Genomic DNA, 24,861 nt, shown 5'->3' with positions numbered 1-24,861 from the left:
ACATTACCACTTAGGTATTTGTCATACATAATTCAACAATATATGCAGAAAGGAATTTAATAGTGCCACATGTTAGACAAGGAAAGGTCTGCAATAGGGTTGTGTATGGCACAATAGGCTTGTGTTACCTCAGCTACCTTGCACTCTTGACCTGGGTCGCAGGGTAACAGTGTCCATAACGGGGTCCGCAGCGTAATCAACGCAAATGGTGAATTATGTCTTGTCATTTAGTGTGAATTCTGGCAATGTAGGGTATATGTAATGGCTGGTAATCGTAGGGAAGCGTGGTGCTGGGGAAGGTAAAGTTTGAACTAGGTTTTCTAACTCTTCCTAACTCGGGTCAGCCCCTCCCATCCCTAGCTCCTTCTTTACATGCGGCTACATTTTAGTGTCTTGCACTCTGACTCTCAAGTGGTCTCCTGGGCCCAGGGTGCTCGTGGGATAGCAGCTTTACACCTCGCCCTCAGCGCACGCCGATGGCATGTAATCCTGTGACACCCTGACTAGTGTGCCTGTCTCGTTTGTGGCTGCTGAGTGTTCGACATCTGCATGTTGGTCATTTTGGAAGTCTTGCAATATGGCATCCCAATTGTTAGTGATCAGGATTTTGCAGAGCCCCAGGGTGTCTTTCCTGCGCAACACGGTGCTTTTGGCCTGTGCCCAGGTCAATAGTGACCAGGCCCATCCTATTGAGGGGGAAATGGGGGGCGCGTTCTGATAGCTTCCACCTCTTCGTTATTAAGTGTTTGGCTGTTAGTAGCCCCAGGTCAATAAATCAGGATGTGGCCTTATTCCCTTTTGTTCTGCGGAATCAGTCTAGGATGCATATTTTGCATGTATGTGCTACCACACGCCCGGTACATATGGTCAGTTGGGTGGTTGCAAACTGCCTGTTAGTGAATAGAGATGGGCAAGCCCATAACATGTGAAGGAGTTCTGCGTCTACCAAAAGGCATCTAGGCCAGTGGGCATCAGTTTGCATGAAGTATAAGCTCTGTGTATTATGTAGTATTGGATGAGATGAAAACTGGTGTTTCTAGGGATGAGGATTGGACCCTCCAGCATGGCAAGCCATTCTCGGTCTGTGCATTGGCTGCTAAGGCCGTGTCCCAATGTCACTGCAGGGGTGTAAGAGAGTGCGCAGTGTGATGGCGTAAAGAGCTTGCAAACCATTTTGTAAGGTGTCTGCCAGCACCCATAGCATGTAGATACTGAACGGTGAGATGTGTATGGGGTTCCCTTGTTATATCTCCTGACAGGGATCCCATGGCTGTTATTAATGAGTTGTATAAGAGGAACTGGACCTGCTGCAGTCCGTCGTCTGCCACTAGGGTGTCGAAGGGTATGAACGTGCAATCACTAAAGAGAGCACCCAGGATGTGTAATCTTGTCCCCTGCCAAACCGAAAGTCCCTCCCGTCAGGTGGTCCGGTCACCCCTAGGTCAGTCGCGGCTGGTCCCGGGAATCAGTAGTAGGGTGGGGCCAGTGAGGCAGGGAGGGAAGGGGGGAATTACTTTTTTATTCAGCCTGAACAGGAGGCAGGAGAGGCTCCCCTAAGCCAATCACAACGCTGCAATGCAGCGTTGTGATTGATCTGAGCACCGTGGTTCGGCGCTCTGATGAGGAATGGAAGCCTGGGCATGTACTGACCAGGCTTTAATGCAGCATGGGTGCAGAACATGCTAAGGGCGCATGAATATTTAGCCGGCACCAGAGGGCCAGACAAACATTTATGCGTACTCAGGAAGGTATCACCACTCCCTCCTGCACAGCCCAGTCCTGCCGAAGGCATTATAAATGGACATTGTTAATTTCCATAAATGACAATCCCCTCACTAGGGGAGTGGACAAAAGATCTATTGGCGCGACCTCTGAAAGAAGCAGGTATAACAAGATGGGACCATATAATTCAAGACGGCCACTTGATAACTTGGGAAACATATAAACAACTTTCGGATCAAAGTGTCCAGATTCAAATACCTGCAATTGCAGAGTTGGTTCCAAGATCCAGGCACGATAATAGGAAAATCAAATGAACTTGAAGATAGACTTTTGCATGAGCCAGTACTCAAGAAGGAGCTTGCAACAGTGTATTGGCTGATGGTGGAATTGGAAGATGGTGCCTTCACTTTGCCAACGGAATTGTGGGGAACATGCTTGCCGAAGACATTGCTGGAACACCAATGGTAAGTATCTATGTCTATGTTGTTTAAAATAGTTAAACCTGCACACCTAAGAAGAAAACATCTTTTCTCCATCCACAGAGCCTATTGGACTCCTCAGAGGTTGTCAAAGTTTGGGAGAGGAGGGGTCGTAGCTTGTCCTAATTGCGGCAGTATGAAAGAGGATGATGTACATATGTTTGTGAATTGTCCAGAGTTCCAGCCATTCTGGAACTCTATGAGTAGTTCCTTGTCTACTATGTTGAAGATCGACATTAAGTTATATAAAAAAAAAAACCTTACTAGCACAGTGAAAGAGCTGCACCAGGCATGAGACCATTTACTTCTGCGTTTCTCCATCCAAATTACAACGTTGTGTTCTATGAACCTCCAAGTTTCAAAAACGTCACCACTTACAGAAGGAAGGATGCTCAAAGCAGAAGCTATTAGCAAGGTTTTACAGTATGTCCATGTTTCCGTTTTTTGCTGCACCGTGGAGCTAGCAATGGGAGGGAAGCTTGAACTGAGCAAACAAATCAAACCAAGTTAATGGAGATATGATGTTCATGCTCCTTGATCGCTGCTCCTTGGAGACACCTGAGCAGACACTGCCACACTTGACCCAGACTCCCTGAACCTGTATACTGATCCAAACTTGGTACCTGTTCTTAAGGTTCACACTGCTGCAGAAGGTGGATTGTTGCTACAAATAGGAAAATCCCTAAAAGTCCAGTTTAAATCTTGAAATTCCGTCACCCCAGAGTTAAGATATCCATATAAAATGTCAAACTTAGGTCAGCCACCTTAATCAGTTTGCGTACCTTTTTGCAACATACATTTGTCCGTAATCCTGCTAAGGATTATGAGGGCTAAGAATATTTTCGGATAGTACAGGATACTCTCCAGAGCAGTGGTGGGAGTTGAAATAATTACCCCAGGATGAATTGCTGGTGCTTTGAAGCCTGTTATGAATTTGTCATGATATCTTCTTTTAGGTAGTAAGTAGCCACAGAATTGCATCAGGCTTTCCTCAAGGCAGACTAGTGAGGAGTTTGTCCAGGGAAAGTTATGGATCTCTGTGCATGTGTGTTCTGTCAAAGGCCTGGAGCCCTGTGTTTTTGTCTGATGTTGGGTACTGCTCTTAAACAAAGACTAGCAACAGCCTTGGATACAGCCTTTCCAAGTGGTAATAAACCACTATGTGTTTCCTAACAGAAACCTGGCTTAAACCACACACTACCCCCGCTATTACCCTTGGCATACCGGTGGGTTATAAGATTGTTAGATTGGATAGACCAAAAAAAACTGGTGGAGGACTAGCAATCGTATTTAAAGACGATATTTCTGTTTCAGTTTTAGATCAATGTTGCAGTCCTGATTTAGAGATGTTGACATTTAGGATTGATTCATCTTCAAAATGTAGTGGGAAAGGAGCCCTTGTTTACCGCCCTCCTGGCCCTTTAAAAAATATGCCCAAATTGTTAGTGGAATATGCAAAAACAACAAGTGATGGACCGAATGTGGATCAATGTCACACACTCACCCCAGTCCAAAGATCCGGGCCCAAATCCATCGATTTTTGCACTCCACACCACCCTGGGTTAGACAATGGCGATATGCAAATCAGCTCTGACCCTGTGCCCCATGGGAACAGTCCAGTCCGAACTACAAAAGCCATGTCCTTCCCAGAACGGAATCAAGCATCCGAGGACCGGACCGGTTTCGAGGTAACACCTCTCATCAGCCCGGCTAGCTTGACTCCAGTGGTGTGGAGTGCCTGGGACCCACGTCTGGGCATCCCCAGCGCACTTAGGGCGGAATATGCAAAAACAACAAGTGATGGACCGAATGTGGATCAATGTCACACACTCACCCCAGTCCAAAGATCCGGGCCCAAAGTAGTTCGGACTGGACTGTTCCCATGGGGCACAGGGTCAGAGCTGATTTGCATATCGCCATTGTCTAACCCAGGGTGGTGTGGAGTGCAAAAAAACGATGGATTTGGGCCCAGATCTTTGGACTGGGGTGAATGTGTGACATTGATCCACATTCTGTCCATCACCTGTTTTGTTTGCAATTGCCGCCATAAGTGCGCTGGGGATGCTCAGACGTGGGTCCCAGGCACTCCACACCACTGGAGTCAAGCTAGCCGGGCTGATGAGAGGTGTTACCTCGAAACCGGTCCGGTCCTTGGATGCTTGATTCCGTTCTGGGAAGGACATGGCTTTTGTAGTTCGGACTGGACTGTTCCCATGGGGCACAGGGTCCGAGCTGATTTGCATATCACCATTGTCTAACCCAGGGTGGTGTGGAGTGCAAAAAAACGATGGATTTGGGCCCAGATCTTTGGACTGGGGTGAATGTGTGACATTGATCCACATTCTGTCCATCACCTGTTTTGTTTGCAATTGCCGCCATAAGTGCGCTGGGGATGCTCATACGTGGGTCCCAGGCACTCCACACCACTGGAGTCAAGCTAGCCGGGCTGATGAGAGGTGTTACCTCGAAACCGGTCCGGTCCTCGGATGCTTGATTCCGTTCTGGGAAGGACATGGCTTTTGTAGTTCGGACTGGACTGTTCCCATGGGGCACAGGGTCAGAGCTGATTTGCATATCGCCATTGTCTAACCCAGGGTGGTGTGGAGTGCAAAAAAACGATGGATTTGGGCCCAGATCTTTGGACTGGGGTGAATGTGTGACATTGATCCACATTCTGTCCATCACCTGTTTTGTTTGCAATTGCCGCCATAAGTGCGCTGGGGATGCTCAGACGTGGGTCCCAGGCACTCCACACCACTGGAGTCAAGCTAGCCGGGCTGATGAGAGGTGTTACCTCGAAACCGGTCCAGTCCTCGGATGCTTGATTCCGTTCTGGGAAGGACATGGCTTTTGTAGTTCGGACTGGACTGTTCCCATGGGGCACAGGGTCAGAGCTGATTTGCATATCGCCATTGTCTAACCCAGGGTGGTGTGGAGTGCAAAAAAACGATGGATTTGGGCCCAGATCTTTGGACTGGGGTGAATGTGTGACATTGATCCACATTCTGTCCATCACCTGTTTTGTTTGCAATTGCCGCCATAAGTGCGCTGGGGATGCTCAGACGTGGGTCCCAGGCACTCCACACCACTGGAGTCAAGCTAGCCGGGCTGATGAGAGGTGTTACCTCGAAACCGGTCCGGTCCTCGGATGCTTGATTCCGTTCTGGGAAGGACATGGCTTTTGTAGTTCGGACTGGACTGTTCCCATGGGGCACAGGGTCAGAGCTGATTTGCATATCGCCATTGTCTAACCCAGGGTGGTGTGGAGTGCAAAAAAACGATGGATTTGGGCCCAGATCTTTGGACTGGGGTGAATGTGTGACATTGATCCACATTCTGTCCATCACCTGTTTTGTTTGCAATTGCCGCCATAAGTGCGCTGGGGATGCTCAGACGTGGGTCCCAGGCACTCCACACCACTGGAGTCAAGCTAGCCGGGCTGATGAGAGGTGTTACCTCGAAACCGGTCCGGTCCTCGGATGCTTGATTCCGTTCTGGGAAGGACATGGCTTTTGTAGTTCGGACTGGACTGTTCCCATGGGGCACAGGGTCAGAGCTGATTTGCATATCGCCATTGTCTAACCCAGGGTGGTGTGGAGTGCAAAAAAACGATGGATTTGGGCCCGGATCTTTGGACTGGGGTGAATGTGTGACATTGATCCACATTCTGTCCATCACCTGTTTTGTTTGCAAATTGTTAGTGGAAGCACTAGCTCCACATATAAGCCCAGAAAAAGATTTTTTATTACTTGGGGATTTTAATATTCATAGTGAGGAGAAAAATAACAGTGAGGTACAATCCTTCATGACTGATATCTCTCTTCTGGGACTAAAACAAAACAATAGTGGACCTACACATCAAGCAGGACACACTTTGGACATGATAATAACCAACTTCCCGGGCACTGAATGCAATGTACCTAAACAATATCCCTGGACAGATCATTTCATGCTTGAGTTTTTCATGCCAATAAATGGTCCTCGACCCATTCCACGTGTCCATATCCCATCTAAACGAAGGCAGTGGCATAAAATTACTAACTCTATCTTTGAACAAATATATCTCTCCCCCCCCTGTTGTATGTACAGATGACATAAATAGCGCGCTTTCTAAATGGGATTTAGCAATTAGTGATGTAGTACAACAAATTGCCCCGATAAAGACTTTTAAAACGAGTCTTACTAAGAAACATGAAGTCTGGTATTCGGAGGATTTGCGCAGCCTTAAACGAATGGCTAGGAAGTTCGAGAAGACTTGGAGAAAATCTCACTTGGAAGGAGATAAAACTAACTATAAGAGGGCTCTCTATACATATCACAAAGCCATACGTTCTACTCACAAGAACCATATCACCGCTCAGTTAGAGGCAGCTGGTAACGATTCTAAGACCTTGTACTAGATTGTCAATACTTTTCTGAAGCCCACAGCTTGCGAAAGTGCTGATATGGCTTCACAACATCTTTGTGACAGTATATCGACCTTCCTTACTGATAAAATTGATGCCATCTATAAGAAAATAGAGACATCTAACATTGATAAAAGCAGTCATGATAACTCTGCTTTGATGCAGATGGCATCTACTAAAGCTACAAACTCTCATTCCTTTAATGAGTTTCAGGAAATATCACTGAGTGAGGTCCAAAGACTACTCACGGATATTAAAAGTGGAAGCCCCGCAGATTTGCTACCTGCCAGACTTATGGGTCCACTAGGGAGCACTCTGGGCCCTGACGTTCAGAGGCTAGTGAACCTCTCACTTACATCTGGAGTTGTTCCTCAATGCTGGAAAAAAGCTCTTGTTAGACCTATCAGGAAGAATACAACACTTCCCTGGACCAATTTGTCTAATCTCAGACCTATTTCCCTGTTACCATTCTTAGGGAAACTCATCGAAAAGCATTCCAATAAACACCTATCCACCTATCTGGAACAATCTGGCAGCCTCGATCCATCACAGTCAGGCTTCAGGCCAAAATACAGTACTGAAACGGCCTTGCTGTCGATAACAGACGATCTTCGGCTGTACCAGGACAAAGGTTACTCTGTGGTCCTGGTGCTGCTAGATTTATCGGCAGCGTCCAATACCATTTCTCATAACATCCTTATCGAACGCCTGTCTGGGAGTGGAATCGGTGGTACAGCACTGGAATGGATCAAAAGCTTTCTCTCCAACCGCACCCAATCTGTCACCATGGGTGACTTTAGGTCGGAGGAGGTTAACATCACCAAGGGGGTCCCGCAGGGCTCATGCCTAAGCCCGACCCTATTTAACACCTATGTGGCCCCCCTGGCAGATGTAACCAGAGCTTTTGGATTCCATCCAGTGTCATACGCTGATGACACGCAGCTGCTCTTCCCTTTTAAACATCTTACACCGGAGATAATACAATCTTTCTCCGATGGGATGAAGGCAGTTGCAAGGTGGATGTCCTCCAATTTCCTCCAATGCAACGTTGGAAAAACGGAGGTGATGCTTTTCGGAGAAGTAAAGGTCCAATGGTCTCCTGACTGGTGGCCTCTTGATCTGGGCCCAGTTCCTGAGCCCAAAACAGTAATCAAGAATCTAGGAGTCAGATTGGAACCGGAATTGACCATGAAACATCATGTCACCACTACTGTAGGAACATGTTTCCACGTAATAGGTCTCCTCCGGAGGATTTTTCCTTTCCTCCCTGACTCATATAGGAAAACCTTAGTTCAGGCTCTTGTTATCAGCCGTCTTGATTACTGTAATGGACTCCTGATAGGAGCTAACGAAGAGGTTCTGGACCGCCTACAGGTGGTACTAAATACAGCAGCTAGGTTGGTGCTTAATGCACCTCCTATGTCCCCCTCTAAACCACTACTGCACAAACTACACTGGTTGCCTATACGGCAACGAGTAAAGTTTAAGGCTTGCTGTATTATCCATAAGGCCTTAATGAATTGGGACCAGAGTATCTGGCCACTAAATTTGTTCCATATGCTCCCACCCGTATCCTCAGGTCTAGTGATCAGCTGCTGCTAAACATTCCTAAAATAATTAAAGCTAGGTTAGGAGGCAGGGCTCTGTCTGTGGTAGGCCCTAGTCTCTGGAACTCTCTCCCGCTCTTCTTAAAACAATGTAGGAATCATCTTAAGTTCAGAAAATGTCTGAAAACCTTTCTGTTCAGCTCATTTTAATATGCATCCTGTTGGATCTTAATAGTCCCCTGCTACAATTTCTATTTCCTATGGCCTATCTCATGTTTTATACCTGGTGTCACCAGCGCGGAGATACTCCTTCGGGAGTTATTCATAGCGCTTTATAAACTTGTAAATAAATAAATAAATAAAATAAATAAGATACCTTGCCAGCCAGTACCGTCAATGCAGACAAGGATCCTGCAAAAGTGCTTAAAATCCTCCATCCAAAAAGATGTTTTATGGGAATTCCAGGGCTTCCAGAACCTAATCCCTCTGAACGGGCCAGACTGGCCCTAGCGGCGGTAAGGGCGGGTTTTGGAGCGGTGGTGGGCGTTTTTATGTCGAGCCTGGTCAGCGCATGCGCTGCTCTGCGAGGCATGCTGTCCTCGGGTATGGGCTTGAAGCTACCCCCCCCTCTCCATCCATCTTTTCAATTGGCTCCTGTTGCTGTCCTTTCCAAATGGATGCTTCTGATTCCTTAATAGGCTTATTAGGCCCCCCTTAATAATGCCTTGTCTGCATTTGTAACCTCCCTTGAGGACTGGACTTTTTACTTGTGTGGTTACACGGTATGTTTATTTAGTCCGTAAGCACTATGGGGCATATTAGCAAGAAGCTCGTTAAAATTAGGTCCTGCACATCTAACCTGGGCTTCTATTGGAATTCTATAATGCATATCAGCAAGCCCATTATCACCGTTTTAGCGGCAGTTTCCTGCCGCTAAAACGGTGATAATATTAACGAGCTTCTTGCTAATATGCCCCCCATTTTCTTTAATTATTTTGTGCTACTGCAGATACAACCTTCCTGCAACAGCTTTTAAGATGTGCCCGAGGTACCATCAGGTTCAAGACCGGCAGCTGCTTAATTCTTTTGTTATGCACGTCTGCCAAAATGAACACAATCTCACTAATGGCCCCCGTAGCTGGTAGCCCCTTATCTCCGTCCCAAACCCTGCGCTTTATGTTTCAGCACAGTGCCCTCTTTTAGACTGACAACATGGGCGCCCGCTTTTTTTGCCACCAATACACATGAAAATGCAAAAATGTAGGGCACATACGATAGCATTTCATTTCCACTGCCCAGCGCTACAGCACAGAGCAGGGACATGAGTTAAATGCTTTGCAACACCCGGTTGTGTTGCAAAATCATTCCAGTCTCCCAGCACGCACCCTCCGTCGTCAGATCTCCTCTCAGCCCCATTGCAGCATGTTCGAGAGAGAGGGGTAGGTTAATGAAAACATGATTTTGCACCATTTTTATCCACATACGGCAGGTTTTTTTTGCAGATTCATACAGCGCGAACTCGACCCGAAGGTATTGGAGTGCTTTACACGAGCACCAGTTACATTACACAAGGACACATTCATTTTTAGGTCTCGCCTCTCAATGCGCATGCTCATGCGCATTGAGCGGAGCGAGACTATAAGGGCTTAAACAGACTTTACCTAGACTGGCGATTTGGTGCTGTGCCCGTGCACTTTTAGGTCAATGCGCAAGCACATTTACCTAAAATGCGCGTGCACAACATCAAATCGCCAGCCATCTGTTCCCCAGCAGCTCTTCCCGCTCCGCCCCACAAGCTTCCCCCAGCGTGCGCTCTGCCTCAGCCGCGCTCCTCCCTGCTGCGGCCGTATCGCATTTCTCCTCCCCCTCCCCACACCAATGCCCTCCGTCTTGTAATTTGTTTTTGTAATTTGCTCACTTTTAATGTGCTCATGTATCAGTTTTGTTCCTATTGTGAACAGCTCTGCCATCTTAGGGTAAAGTCCCATCTATATAAATATGCACAAACAAATAAATAAGTAAATAAGGGTAAACGTTCCTGCTGCGCCCACCCTTTTAATGTATTCTCTTTCCTGCGACAACAACTCCCCCCCCTTCCTCCTGTGCGCTGCTGACCTTGCCCCCTCCATTCCCCTTCCTTTATCACTACCGTATTGCAATACACCACCCCCTCACTTGTGCACTTTCTGTACCTATCCCTTTTCTATGTCCTTCTAAACAATCGAACTTCCGACCTCCCTCATCCACCCAAGTTAGAAAGCCAACCCCGCCCCATTCAAAACTTTAATCTTTTGACCCTCTATCCTTAATTATCCCCCAGCATATCGACTACAGCAAAAAATAACTCCACCATCACTAACTAGCACTTACAAGCCACCCCCACCCACTATACCATTTAAAGCTCTTGCACACCACAAACAAATTACATTCACGACAAATTACCTCATAAAAATAAAAGGCCCCTGCTGCGCCCCTTAATACAATGTCAATTTTGCACCAACAACTCCTCCGTCCTCATGTGCGCCGCTGACCTCCCCCTCCTCCCATTTCCCTACCTCCATTAACAACCACATTCCAATACGCCACCCCTTCCTCCACTTGTGCACTTCCTGCATCTATCTCCTTTCCGTCTCCTCCCAAACAATGAGATCTCCCACGTCCCTCACCCACACAAATTACAAAGCCAACTCCGCTCCATTTAAAACTTAAAGCCCTTGACCTTATGTTCTTAATTACGGAAAAAAACTTCACATTCACCAAACATCACCTACAGGCCACCCCCACCCACCATACCATGTAAAGAGCACTAACATTACAAACAAATTAAAAGATCGCTTTTTTTTTATTACCTGTCACACGAGGCCGGAAACGAACAGCAGACGCTACACTCCTTCTAGAAACTACGCGGTTTACTATGTGGGAATTTCCAGCTGTGCTACGTTCATACGCTACATAAGATAACGTAGCAATGGCATTGGCTGAGGGACATGTCACTCACAAAAGGAACACAAAGGGGGCAAAAAACTAGACTGCAACACTAAATAACGAAAATATTGTTAGAGGTCATTAGGATTATGATTTATTACACGCATAACAAATTGTGCTTTCCCATTACATAATTAGTTCAGAAAATGTTTGACACATTGCTAGTTGCTTATATTCCTATTCCTTGAATAGTCTACCCCAAATTTTACACAGCTTAAGTAAACTGAAATTCACAGTGACACAATCTTTTAAATACCATGACTGTAATAATAAATACATGTCCCAAAGAGATGCTTTCCCTCGGGCGTTGCCATCCCATCAATTGTGCGCCTTGCTTCTGCCACAGTTATAGACCCAAGTCTACAGATGCATAGCTGCCAACGTTTCAGATTGCTATGTGTGATATTTTCAATATTTCAGTGGAATTATGAGTGACATTTCAATGATTATGAGTGAACTATTTCTGTTACCACTGACCAAAGTCACCTGACTCTCTCCAAGTTTTCTGTACGCACATGAGTGCAGTTCTGTTTTCAATTCCCCTATGAGTGATATTCACGTCTCATTTGCGGCACTTTTATTGGCACTTTATAACTGGCAGCTTAATAAGAAAATACATTTTATAAAATAAAAATCTTGTGTAAGTAAATACCATGGGGTACTTTGAGATTTGTGAAGTTGCCCTGCGCCCTTTCATACTGTACTATACCTTCCTGTAATATATTTTAGCGCCATTAAATGAAATGCAGCTGGTAATCTATACCAAATAACTGCCTATCTCAGGGTCAACATGCATATACACTTTAATCTGTAAGTTATGATTAATTTTGTAGTATAAATATATTACACTACTTCAGTGTTTAAATTGATACGCATTACCCAAATGAATAACTGCAATTTTGTGATCTCTAATGAACTTACCTAGCTGCCACCAACCAGTGCGCTGCACATTTATCACCACTCGCTAGGCTGTGGAATGGCACAAGTCGCTTATTTCAGATCTGACTGTCTTTGTCAACTTATTATCTGGAAAAGAGCATACTTTTACTTAGCACAGTCAGTCTCTCAGCATTATAGTCGAGCAGGAGGCTACAGGGAAAGTGAGTCATCTGCCCATTAACCCTTGGCTAGTACAGTCTCAAATGTGACACTTACTGAGTTGCGATGTGAGCCATTCTGTCTACCGGCACTGTTGACCCCTCAGACTCAGTGCTTCTCTAACGTCTCACTGCACTCCCGCAGAACATGCACGAATGGTGTGTTGCCCCCGCTCACGCATGATCACACTGTCACAGGCTCAGAAGGTGCAGCGAGCTGTATAGTGGGCTCCAGAGACGGCCTCGGTCCCGTGGGGTTGGGTCTAGGGGTCGCTGGGTCTCATCATTCTTTGAATTTACCTCTACATGCACCAGCACTGCCGTGATTGTCCACAACTTCAGACTCACTGGGAGACGCAGGGAGCGATGCCGCGTGGGTCCGACGAAACAGCACAAGAACTCCTCGAGTTGAGTCCCGTGCCTTGTAGCTTCTGACCGGGACCTCACATTACTTCCTTCCTGGTAGGGCGTGAGGTCACATCCGCCTACGGGGTCAGTCAAAGTCAACCTGTAATAGATTGTAACATTGTAGTTGAGCACGATGATCTTTAACTGTTTCTGAGCCTGCTGGCGGTCACAAGTGAAGTCTGCTGCAGCCCGGGTGAGGCACACCACACAGTGTCAGGTGCTGGCGCCCGTGCTAGCACCTGGCTGGCCTATGCAGCCAGTTTCAGCGCTGTCAGGCAAGTGCCAGTCTGTGGCAAAATGCGTGACAATATATTTTGGTGCGGTGTTGCAAGAACACCACACCAAAATGCGTTAATGCATGCTTGGTGTGTGACACTTGGCAAACTTGCAGACGCCACAATCCTGCCCCAAAAAAAACAATATTGACATTTTACTTGCTAGCTGATCTTATACAGTCATGTTCACTAAAGTGCCTCATTTCACTTTAAAGAAACACTAATGCACAGGCCACTTAAAAGTAGCTTCAGTTTCACCTTTAATACGTCTTGCACATATTTACATTTCTACTACCCTTTCACTGTAAACAGATTTTTAGTGCTCTACTCTCTCCTGTAGGCAACTACCTCTTTACCTTTAAGCTGTAGAGGCTTGTTTTAATTGCAGGTTTGTTTAGCTTTAAAATTACAAATGCTATAGGTGTCACATTCGCAAAAGTTATAACTATTGGCATTGTAAATGACAAAGCTATCAATTTAGCTATTTTAAAAACCAACACATAAATTAAATAATTTTACTTTTACAAGACCAATAGCTCCAACTTTTCTAATGCGAGACCTGTTGCATTTCCAAGGCTTGTTTTGGTAGGCACGGGTAGATTAAGTGATTTGCCCAGAATCACAGGATGTGTCGTCGACCCAGAGGCTCGAACCTTAGTTCACCAGCTCCAAGGTCGGCAGTCTAGCCGTGAGACCACAAACTCTCTCCTGCAGTCAGACAATCAGACCTGCTTACCAGGTCTGATTGTAAACTTTGCTCTCTGGTACTTGTATTCCTGTTTAAATCTATGCCAACGCACAATTCTGCATACCAACACGGCTTGGTATTTGAAGGCTGCCTGCATTGTGAAAGTTAGGAGAAAAGAAAACTATAATTATGCACTACTATAATTAAGACGTTCACTACTAACCTCTTAATTGTAGCAGTGCATAACTATAGTTTTATTTTCTCCTAACTTTCACTGGTTCCATGGTTGTGACAACATCGCAGCCTGCAGGCTGCATGGGGCGCAAATCCAGTTGCACCTTGCTTAATAGGTCTTGGATTTGCGGGAGTTTAAGCTATCGGCATTGTAAATAACAATGTCTTTAATTTATCTGTTTTAAAAAACTAACACATATTTAAAAGGCATTGTCATTTATAATGCCAATACCGGAAATCCTCACAAATGTGAGACCTATTGCATTGCAAATGCTTGTTGTTATTGGGGCCTGGTTTTCCAACAGTGCTGCAATATCTTCCCCCTGTAACAAAAAAAACAGCAGTGCTTCAAGCTAACACCCCCCAACCCCCACACGCCCCCTCCTCTGGGCCGGTCCCACTGAATTGCCAGGGCTGGTCTGTGTTCTCAGTCCGGCCCTGCCCACAGATGCTGCATGGGCTTGATGGTTACAATTCCTTAGCAGTTCATGGACTTACTCTTGACTGCCCCTCATCAAGTTTCTGAAGATCCTGCCTTGCAAAGCGTACAGGGGGGGACAATTAGGCTTTTAACAGATCATTCTTTTGATGAGTTTTCCCCTTTATTTTTACAGTTCTTACAGTTTACCAAAACGGTAAGCTATTCTATCGTAACTAGAAGATATGTTGATGCTTTGATTTGTATCTATTTCTGATTTGCAGTTAAACAAATTTTATTCGTATTGCACCACTTATTCCAATCAAACTTTCATTAGATCTACCCAAAACATTTGACTATTTTGATATATTTACTTTTATCTAGCCCTTATGATTCTTATTGTGTTACTGTATTGCCTTGTGCTTGTTGATTCCTTCATCCTCCAGCACCTCTGCTAGGGTTGTGCTGTTAGCTCGACCCATGCCTCCTAAAGGGAGAGCCAGTAGTATCTCAAGAAGCCATTGACCTATCTTACTCTGCCAGGGATGTCCTCATACTAGCAGTTGTCATGACATCTCCTTTTCTGCTCTCCCCAGAGTGTGGACAAGCCTCGCGATTGGTACCGCAGCATGTTTCAGCAAATTCACAAGAAGCTGCCAGGTAAGAGCGGGGTCCTTCTGGGTAAAACTCAAAGCCTCAATACCTTGAGAGTGCCACCTTCTTCCTCATCTGTCCTATTCCTTCTGACACTCACCCTGTGATAGCATCCTCTGCCTCTGGGACTGATGGGACTTGGTCTTACAGTAAGGCCCCCCCTTCTCCTGGAGTGAATTATACCAAATGATACCCCCCCCACCCCCCCCAATAATACTGCCCATCTGTGTTCCACCTTGTGTATAGTCAGCCTCAGTTGGAAGGGCCTTGGATGTGGAGGCTCTGGCCAGAATGTTTACTTGATCTTTGCTGATGCTTGGGAATGTTGAGACTCTTCTACAGATGATAGCTTGGGCTGGGTTTATGCTTGGGAAAGTTCAAGCTGACGCTTGGGAATGCTACGACTCTCCATAGAATATCTGTCTTATCTTGGCCGATGTTGGGAATATTTAAGTTCTTCCCAGAATATCCACTTCAGCTGAGCTGAAGTTTCTTTGAGCTTAGCTGATGTATAAGCTTCAGCTGGTGCTGAGAAATGGTATAACTCTTGCTGGGAATGTCCGCTTACCTTTGACTGGATGTTGGAACAAAAAAATGCTTCCTGGGATCATCTTCTTGGCTGTGGCAGGCATAGCAAAATGCGGAAACTTTTCCTTTGTGTGCCTTGATAAGATTTTTGGCTTGTGGGAATGTTCAAGTTTTTCCTAGGATATCTGCCTTTTCTTGTTATTTGTCTAGAAATGCCAAAACACTCTTTGTTATAGCTATTTACCCCTTCCTTTCTCTTTATCTCAGATTCGCAGTATCTTGGCTTGATCCTGAATGATGCTGCTGACATGGAGCCATCCGACTGGAGCAACAAGGTCTCTACAACCTTCCAAGACATGTGAGTAACCACACACACAATGTTTAGCTGGACACAGTGGGGAATGGGGGACCAGGGTATCACTTAGTAACATTGGGAGCAGCGAGGAACCTTGGGCCAACAAATATGCTGGACTAGGGGGGCAGTGATGAGCGGCAGTGATGAGGTAAAAGTAAGTCTGAGATTACTTTATGCACACAAAGTATGATGGAAACAACTATTGGCAAAACCAATCGGTCTGGTGTTGGCAGTCAACTTTTGGCTTTACTAATGTTTGCGAATTGTTTTTGCAATTCCGTGGAAGGGGCTACTTTTGTGTGAAAGTGCACCTTTTGCAAGAGCAGTATGCTGTCATTTACACAGAGATAGGTCAATGATTGAAATAGGCTAACCCTGTGCCTTGTGCCCAGTGATCTGGTAGGCAGAACAAAAATATGAATGGCACACTAACAGACCAATGGATGAAGAAAGAGACTTAGGGATGAGGAAAAACAAATAAGAGAATAGTTAGAGAAATTGATGGAAGCGGTTAAGACACTGAGGCACATGTTACAGATCAGGGGTAGAGAAACCAAGTATGGAGTTAAATAGACTGAGGAGAGTATTAAGTAAACTGGGGAGAGTCAAAGACACTAAGGCACTAAGGGTCTCATTACGATGTCAGTCGGAAAGCATTGTGACTGGCTCCTTGTCAGAATCGTTACCGACCGACTCGGGTTCTGGGAGTGTGACCGGCCAACTAACATGTTGCTGAACACCTTTCGGTTGGACTCCGATTGACTTCAATGGGAGCCTGTTTTCTGACCGACAACACAGGCTCCCATTGAAGAAAGATGTGGTTGCGGAAAACCTTGCAGCCTGTGGCGGGCACCCCATGGTGCCTGCCACACTGTGTATGGTTGTAATGAGGGGTTCCGTGGGTACGCCCACGGGCCCCAACCGGAGGCCTCCTGGTGAAGTTGAGCCTGCTACAGGCCCCCAAAGTCGGTTTCCGACAGTCAATCCATGTCAGACAAACCGAGTCGGAAAGGCTGTCTGAATCCGACATCGTAATACTTTGGTCAGAAAAGGGGTCTACAGACCTGTACGATTCGGCTCCAGCTGACTCGGTTTCTCCGAATGCCAATTGGAACCAAGTCGGAAAGACCAAACGGTTAAATTAATCATAATCGGTCGGTTTGAAATGTTTCTGAGTCAGTCGGAAACATGGGTTCCGACATGGATTCGGACAAATCGAATGCTGTTCGGAATCCTTTCCGACCCACATTGTAATGAGGCCCTTTGGCATGTAATACTGACATGGGGGTGATAGAGACAAAGTAGAGTTTACAATGCTGGGGGAAGAGTTAATGAGATCATAAAGAAAGAATTGCAGAGATTATGTAGAAGACTTAAAGTTGCAGAGGGGAGAGTTAAGGAAATAGTTAAAAATACTGAGGGGAAGCTAAAGGAACTAATGGGAATGCCTATGGAGACTGAGTGTGGTAGGGGTGCTAACGATACAGAGGAGAAGAGTTAGAGCATGAAATAGAGTTAACTTGATTTATGGGTAGAGTTAAGGAAGTTGAGGGAGAGATGTAAAGAGACTGAAGGAGTTAAAAAGAGAAAATTAATTTGGAGGCGAGGTAAATATTGAGAGGGAGAAGTGAAAAGGACAGAGGAAGGTCTTAGAGAGTATTCAAAACATGTGTCCGAATAAAGAGGAAGACTAAGGGCGCGATTCCGAGTTTGGCGGTGCGGCGCTGGGTCCACCCAGCTGCCACACCACCAAACCTGTGGTGAGGCTGCCTGCCAGATTAGGAGTTTCCTTCTCTCTGGCAGCTTTTTGGGGGTGTTCCCACGGGGGGGGGCCTCTAAAAACAGGAACCACAGCGGGAACACCAAAAATAGGTTGTGTAAAGTCCATGCCGTGCAGGAACTGGTGTGCATGCAGACAGGGGGGACATATTGTGCTCCCCTGTATGCATCCACAGGGTGCAGAGGCACAGGGTGCCCCGTAGAGCCCCTTTATTTCCTCTCCATCACCGTTTACATGGGTGAGGAACCGCCATAAAAACCCTGGCAGAGAGGAAACTCCTAATATGCTTGGCGGGACCGCTTCGGTCCCGTCAGGCATATGGATGTATCTACATCACAGCAACACGGCCAGGGAATGACGGTTCCTTGGCGGCTGCGGCGGGCTGTGGGGGTCTTACCGCCCATTTCGTAATAGTGCAGTGGGTAGACCGCCACTGCCGCCCCCCACGAGTCTGGCAGTCCATGGACCGCCATAGTTTTAATCAGCCCCTAAGTGAGATGGGATTAAGTTGTCTGAGACTTCGACAGACGGAGTTGATGGGTACAGAGTGAGACCCTGCACACAGAGGAAGAAATACAGGGTAGATTGATATTGGGGAGACAGAGTGAGGTAGACCCAGGTCAAGTGAGACCGCCATTTGGAGAGAAAACATGTTAAATGAAGTAAGAAAGTGATGGTGTGAGACAGGCAGAGGATAAGCAAGAATGGGGAACTGGATGAGCTGGAAAGAGACAAGCTAGACAGACTGTGTTCTAGAAACTGACTGGGTGAGCGGGAGAAAAGCTGACAGAGACATACTGAATAATGTGAGGCAGACTAAGTGAGAAATGAAGAGTTTAAGATGGGAACACTGTGAGACAGAATGACTCCAGGCCAAACAGACTAAGACCAGAACAGAATTCTACCCGGATAGAGAGAGAAAGACGCCCTGAGCGAGGCAGGAGCAGCATGAATGGGATGTGAACAGTTAGAATGATGGCAAATTAAATATAGTGTGTGGACGCTTGTAAAAGATTCAGTCCCTGGCAAGCGCTTGGGGCCGCATTCCTGCCTTTTGTTGCCACTCCAGACAGAAAGCAGCAATATATAAATCAGCCTTGGACCTGCTCCATTTGGAACAGGTCAAGTCTGCTCTGAATGGGAGCACAAGCAGCCCCTGCCAGTTTCATCCTATTGAGGCCTCCTCAGCGAGGTTCAGCTTGTTTCCTGCGGCACAGCGAGGACATTCCCCTGCCACTTCGAGTATCACAGTGAGGAAAACACTGAGCTCATGGGTGGAAGCTTCACAACATTTTATTTTTTATTTATGAAGTTTTATATAGCGCGAACATGACCCGTGAGGGTGTAAAGTCCCAGGCAGTAGCAATCACTAGTGCTGCATTCCAGTCCATCATTTTTCACCCACCGTGCCTCCTCAGACAGAGGCTCCACACGTAACCCCAGACCTGTTTCGGCCCAGTTGGGCCTCATCAGTGAGGTATGTCTTAAAACCCGTATAGAGTGGAGGAGACAGGAACAGAATGAGTTAGACAGCAGTAGATGGATTAAGATGGGGACCAACTGGATGAAAATGAGACAGACTCAGATGGAAGAGAAGAAACGGAGTGAGACAGTGGCATATTAATTATGAATGAGGTAGTAGGTATGGCCTGATGAAGTGAAACAGGGAGAGAGAGGACCAACATACTGGAAAGTGTTAGATTTGGAGAGACAGAGTCCGATTTAGACAGTTCGACTGAGATTGAGATAAACAAGTGTGTGACACCGAGAGGGGCCTTGTGATAGCAGGGGCTGACGGAGACAGGGTGAAGGACAGACGTGGAGATAGATGGAGACCGGTCCAGAGGAAATCAGAGAGCAGTAATCAAAGAGAGGGAAGGACAGACTGACGGACTGTGTGATGCGGAACACTCTAAATTAAACCAGGAGAGACTGAGAGAGACAGAGGCAGGCGGAGTGAGACAGAGACTAACTGGATGATAAAGAAGAGATGGTGTGAGGTGTAGGCTGAGTGAAAGTGGGCAGCTCAACTGAGAAAAGGACAGTCTCATTGAGGCAGGAGCAGATTGAGGCTGATGGGGACTGGCTTAATGGGAGAACCCGCCTCAGTAAGACGCAGAAAGATTGGCTACACTCATAAAGCAATATTCACACCTCAGTGGAAGCTCATTGGCTGTGATGCCCCCAGTGAGGAAGAGGGTGCGAGTTGGCCCTGCAGCCCCGAGCTGTGCTGCTGGGAGGGCTCGGGCCTTTGCAGGCAAGTTTAGATCTGCTCGAAGAAGCTCCAGGGCTGTTGTCAGGACAACCGTTAAAATGCGTGAATTCACCTTTTGTGTCTGTGCAGCAGGCTGGCCGAGGAGGGGGCGCCGAGACAGGAACATTCACCCGCTGCACCATGGACGCTCGGGGGCACATACCAGGGCAGTACCGGAAGAACACCTGTGAACAGCCAGCCGAGCCAGGTACGGGGACCAGGCCTCACAGACCAGTTTGTGTGCGATCTGGATGCTGGGCTGCATATGACCCAGAGTTTGATATGTTGGTGACTTAGGAGTTGGTCTATATTTTATCGTGGGAGTTAGGCAGCATGTAACACTGGCGACAGATCTATATGTGTCCCTCAACAGGGCCACTGGAATTATACGGCAGGGGAGGACCAAATTATGCGGCTAAGTTGACTAAGTATGTGGCAAAAAAGGCACACTGTGGAGTATTATGTGGTACATTTTGTGATAGTATCACGTCATTTTTACACAAGTTAAAGGTCTGGGCAAAGGTTTCACCCCATCAGTGTGCACCCTGAAAATCGAAGATCCCACAATATCGGTGGGACATAAAGTCGAAACAAAATCATGTCAGTATATATTTTCTATACCTGACTCTACATATATTCACCTACACGGTACATATATCTACAAGGTATGTAGGTGTGGAGTTAGGAATAGTACATTTATACTTCCCGTACGCACTTACCTTTTGATATTTTGTCCCTCGATATACTGTCTTCGATATTCTTCTATCTCAATGTTGTTTGTGCCAATATTCTGTGGTAATACCGCCTCATTAATACTAGTCTAACACCCAAATGTAGGAATATGTAAGAGAAAGGGTACAGTCAGCCTTTGCAGTGGGCCTTTCACGAGTCACTGCTTTTTTTGTAACTGTTTATCCATTTGACCTAGAAACAAATTGTTTTATAAAAATCAGCAGATGATGTGTTATGTATCAAATGCAGCAAATCCATAATTATGAGGGAAATGTTGCTGTCGCAAATTAGCATAATTCCAATGGCCCTGACGATTTTTCTGTGACTCTTGGAACTCCTCTGTAAGATATGATGTGCATAAATCTCTATTTCATCAGAGTAAGGTGCTCGTCTGTATGAACCAAGAAAATGTCGGTATGCGGTCCTGTGCATCGCCGTGTATGTCATGCCAGGTCTTCGCATATGCTCCAGTATCAGTGTGTGACATGAGGGAACTTGTCTGTGCGATGTAGTTGATTGTGAGCATGTGATGTGATCTTGTGGGTGGGTATGGTTTATGCAGTTTGTACACTCACGTTTACCTCGCAGTTCTGTCTTAATTTGCAGCTTTCAAGCGCCCATTCAGACCACAGGCGGGAGCGGCACTCTCAGCCCATTGAGGTAAGAACCCACCGGTGCCAGGAGGGATTGCAGGATGTGCAGCACTCAGGCCGTCAAACCGTTGCCCCAAGTCACCCTTCATCTAAGACTTTATGGCACATTCAGTATACCCATGTATGGATAACACTGACCCAACATGGCCGCCAGCCAAGGACAAATCGCCCCGAGAGTCCCTAAGGCCTGTTCTAATTCTTTCACTGCATTGGTCTCCGCCATTGCTGCATGAGGCTTTTCCATGTGTATTTATTTTCCAAAGCTACTCCTGATCCCCGATCTCTGGTGCTGTGGTCCCTTTCCCTGCACAATGCCGCCTCTTACACTGTTCATTCCATTTGGGAATCACAAAACCTCTCTAAGACACCCCTCTTCAGAAGAGGGGTGTGTTAGAGAGGGTTTGTGATTCCCAAATGGAATGAACAGTGTAAGAGGCGGCATTGTGCAGGGAAAGGCTCTTCAGACCTTTGCTGAAGCACACACGACTTGAGGTTGTTGGAGTCTCTGTTAGCCGTCCCTGGACTGTCTCCAGTCTGTGTCTGTTCTCATGGAGAAGTGGGCTCCAGAAATGTGCAGATGTGAACATAATGCTCCAGAGATGGGCCTGGACTGGAAAAAACATCCAGATGTGGCCTTCATTAATCAACCCCATGCTCCAGTCACCCTTCCTTCTTCTCCCTACCTCTCTTTCTCCTCATTATATCCCCCACCCCCTTTGTCCTTGATCACCCCTTCCATCCTTTCTACAGTTCATCTTTTTATCTCTTCTTTAATTTCTTCATTTCTTTCATTTGACGTTCCTTCCTTTAGTCATCCTCTTTCATGCTACTCTTTTCACTCTCTCTCCCTTTCTTTTTTCTTGCTTCTATTCATCTTTATAGTTTAATTAATGTATTTCCTTTCCCCACTTATTTTATCCCTCCCCTCCTTACATTTTATGTATTTCCTTTCTCACACCCTTACTCTCCATTTACCTTTTATTTATAATTACTATTTTCATAATTTCTCTCTCTCCCTGTGCGACCTAGTTAACCACCTCTTACACCCCAGGCCGCTCACTCCATCATGGTATTCTTTGTAGGGTTATTTATGAGTTCCTCTTGAAGAGGAGAGGCGGCCATTAAGAACATCTTAAAAGTTTAGGGTGACGCAGACCTGTTAGGAGGCTGCAGCTGAGAGAGCGGGTACTTAACAAGGCTACTGCCTTCAAGTGTGAAAACGCCCTGTTTGTGTGGGGCTGTGTTATGCAACTGGATGTACAGAGCTTTTCATGGAAAAATAAATTGAGGGATTACAAGTTTTTACCCAGTAGTTGGTACATGTTGTGATCAGCACCAGATACGTGTTATGCTATGTTGATCTGTACAGCACTCTAATCATCCGAGAGGGTATCCATGCGCTTGGGCAGGTGTGTGGTTCCCAAGGTGCTTATACGAAGAGCCAGGTCTTCAGCTGCTTGCAGAACTCAAGAAGTGAGGAGGAGTCTCTGATGTGTCGAGGGAGGTCGTTCCATGTCTTAAGTGCGATGTGGGAGAAAGAGCAACTAAGCAGCAGGACAAGAACTTGAAAGTTTTTTGGGCGCTGGCGTTTTCCAAGAACTTTTGACTTCACTAAAATTATATATGCAGGCAACACTATTTTGCACGCGGCAAGTCAGCACCCGCATCACTTGATACAAAGCATCCCCTTTGGGGAGATGCTTCGCATCAATAGAATTTGCAGTGATGAGAGGGAGTGCACTAGAGCTATGGATGAAAGTCGTTTGCGCTTTTTGGCACGTGGATATTCAGCTAATACGGTCACTAGGGCCATGGAGCGAGCCAATAATCTGACCAGGGCAGAGATTCTAGTGCCTAAATCTAAGAATGACACTGAGTCAGATGTAGCACCCAAAGATAGCTCTAGAGTCGTGGTTACTTACAACCAGCAACATAGGGAAATCAGGCGGATTTTCAGCCGCAACTGGAACCTAGTGACGGGGGATCCCGTCATTGGGGGTTCAGTGGGCAGAAGGCCAGAGTTTTCCTTTAGGAAATCTACCTCCATGTCAGACAGGCTAGTGAAAAATCATTTGGAACTCCCAACATCTAAGACCTTTATGAATTTGAGGAAAGGTTTTCTGAAATGTTCCAGCTGTAAAGCCTGTAAAAACGGATGCAATACAACCTGCTACCTCATTCCTTTCAAGGAAGATCCAGTTCTGATAACTAAACAGTTATCTTGCAAAACGGAGTTTGCCGTTTATGTGCTGCAGTGCCCCTGTGAACTTAGGTATGTAGGGAGTACCCGGCTGCCGGTTCACAGGAGAATACTGCAGCACTTGAGGGCAATCACCAATAATGAACAAGCCTACCCTGTGGCACGCCATTTTCAGGCGGTACACGGGAGTGATCCCAAACATCTTACCTATTTTGTTATAGATTGTGTGCCACCCCTGAAGAGAGGGGGAAATAGGGATGGGCTGCTCAGGGTACTTGAAACTAGGTACATCTTAGAACTTAACAGTCGTGCCCCTGGAGGTCTTAACGCCAGTGAGGACCTATACACTTGTTTGTAGTTCTTTTCAGAAAATAAGGTGTACCTATACCAGAGCTGGACTTAACCATACTGTTTAGTTACTAGAATAGACTGTTCTAAATTCATAAATTCATAAATCACAAGATTTGCAGTCAATAGAATTGTTTTGCATTTTTTGGTTGCTGCTGTGTATTAACATCTGTCAGATTGATGAATATGAAATAGGGAGGGGCTCTTCCCTTTTTAAAAAAACTGAGATACTTGCACTCAATCACTTTCAATATATTCTTTATTTGCAATTTTTGCGATGATGGCTGCTCCTTGTTACAATATGGGAATTTGATACTTTCAAATTTGTGTGTTTATATATGGTCTTTGTTTACATACAGCACACGACACTTTACTGGAAATTCCCACTTGGGATATATTCTTTGAACGTTTTTTCAACAAGGGTTTGTGAAACACTGTCCTCTTGTAAATCATGAAATTCAACAATGGTTTTAAATGAATTATATATTTATATATTTATATGTATATATTTATGAAAGTTTTTTTGTACATGCTATTTATTTGCGTATTTGCACATGTATATACTTCAGTTTATTTACCCACTATGGGTTATATTCAAGATGGAACTGGACTATACAAAATAGCTGTAGTCCTTCTGTTGTTTCCATGTACCCTTTTGAATGAATGCTATGTTTTAAATGTGGTGGTTATAATTTAGTCCACCTTTAGTGTCTATGATTAGATGGATAAAATCCCATGTAACTTTGCGATCACATCATGTGATCAAGACAGTGGATACTGTCGAAACGCGTAATGGCGGGCATGCTGAGCGAGATTGAGCTGAAATAAATCACACTTGTTTGGCACCATTCCTGGGTTCCTCTCTTCGTTTGTCCAGAGCTGTGCAGGATTTTTGCAGTCTTGTGGATTTGGGACGAGTTTTCTTGAATATATATATATATATATATATATATATATATATATATATATATATATATATATATATATATATATATATATATATATATTTATATATATATATTTATATTTAGAGGCTTTCAGCCAACCCTCTTCATTCATTGGTCTGCTGGTGTGTCATTCACATTTTTCTTCCACCCA

General features: G+C 45.7%; 1 protein-coding gene across 7 annotated transcripts in view; it reads left to right on the top strand.

Moving 5' to 3' along the window:
• Positions 1-24,861, top strand: part of SORBS3 (sorbin and SH3 domain containing 3) — a 369,145-nt gene that overhangs the window by 202,295 nt on the left and 141,989 nt on the right. For 6 of the 7 annotated variants that reach the window (XM_086943626.1, XM_086943631.1, XM_086943630.1 and 3 more), the window contains 4 exons: positions 14,856-14,919; positions 15,709-15,799; positions 19,921-20,038; positions 21,169-21,222. In XM_086943626.1, the coding sequence (XP_086799752.1) occupies positions 14,856-14,919; positions 15,709-15,799; positions 19,921-20,038; positions 21,169-21,222 (327 nt within the window). The remainder of the gene's footprint in view (positions 1-14,855; positions 14,920-15,708; positions 15,800-19,920; positions 20,039-21,168; positions 21,223-24,861) is intronic. The other variant, XM_086943628.1, reaches the window with a different exon arrangement.

The sequence above is a fragment of the Lissotriton vulgaris genome, chromosome 11, assembly GCF_964263255.1.
Source record: "Lissotriton vulgaris chromosome 11, aLisVul1.2, whole genome shotgun sequence".
NCBI lineage: Eukaryota > Metazoa > Chordata > Amphibia > Caudata > Salamandridae > Lissotriton > Lissotriton vulgaris.
The sequence above is the reverse complement of the archived record's forward strand: the minus strand, read 5'-3'. Positions and strand labels throughout refer to the sequence as shown.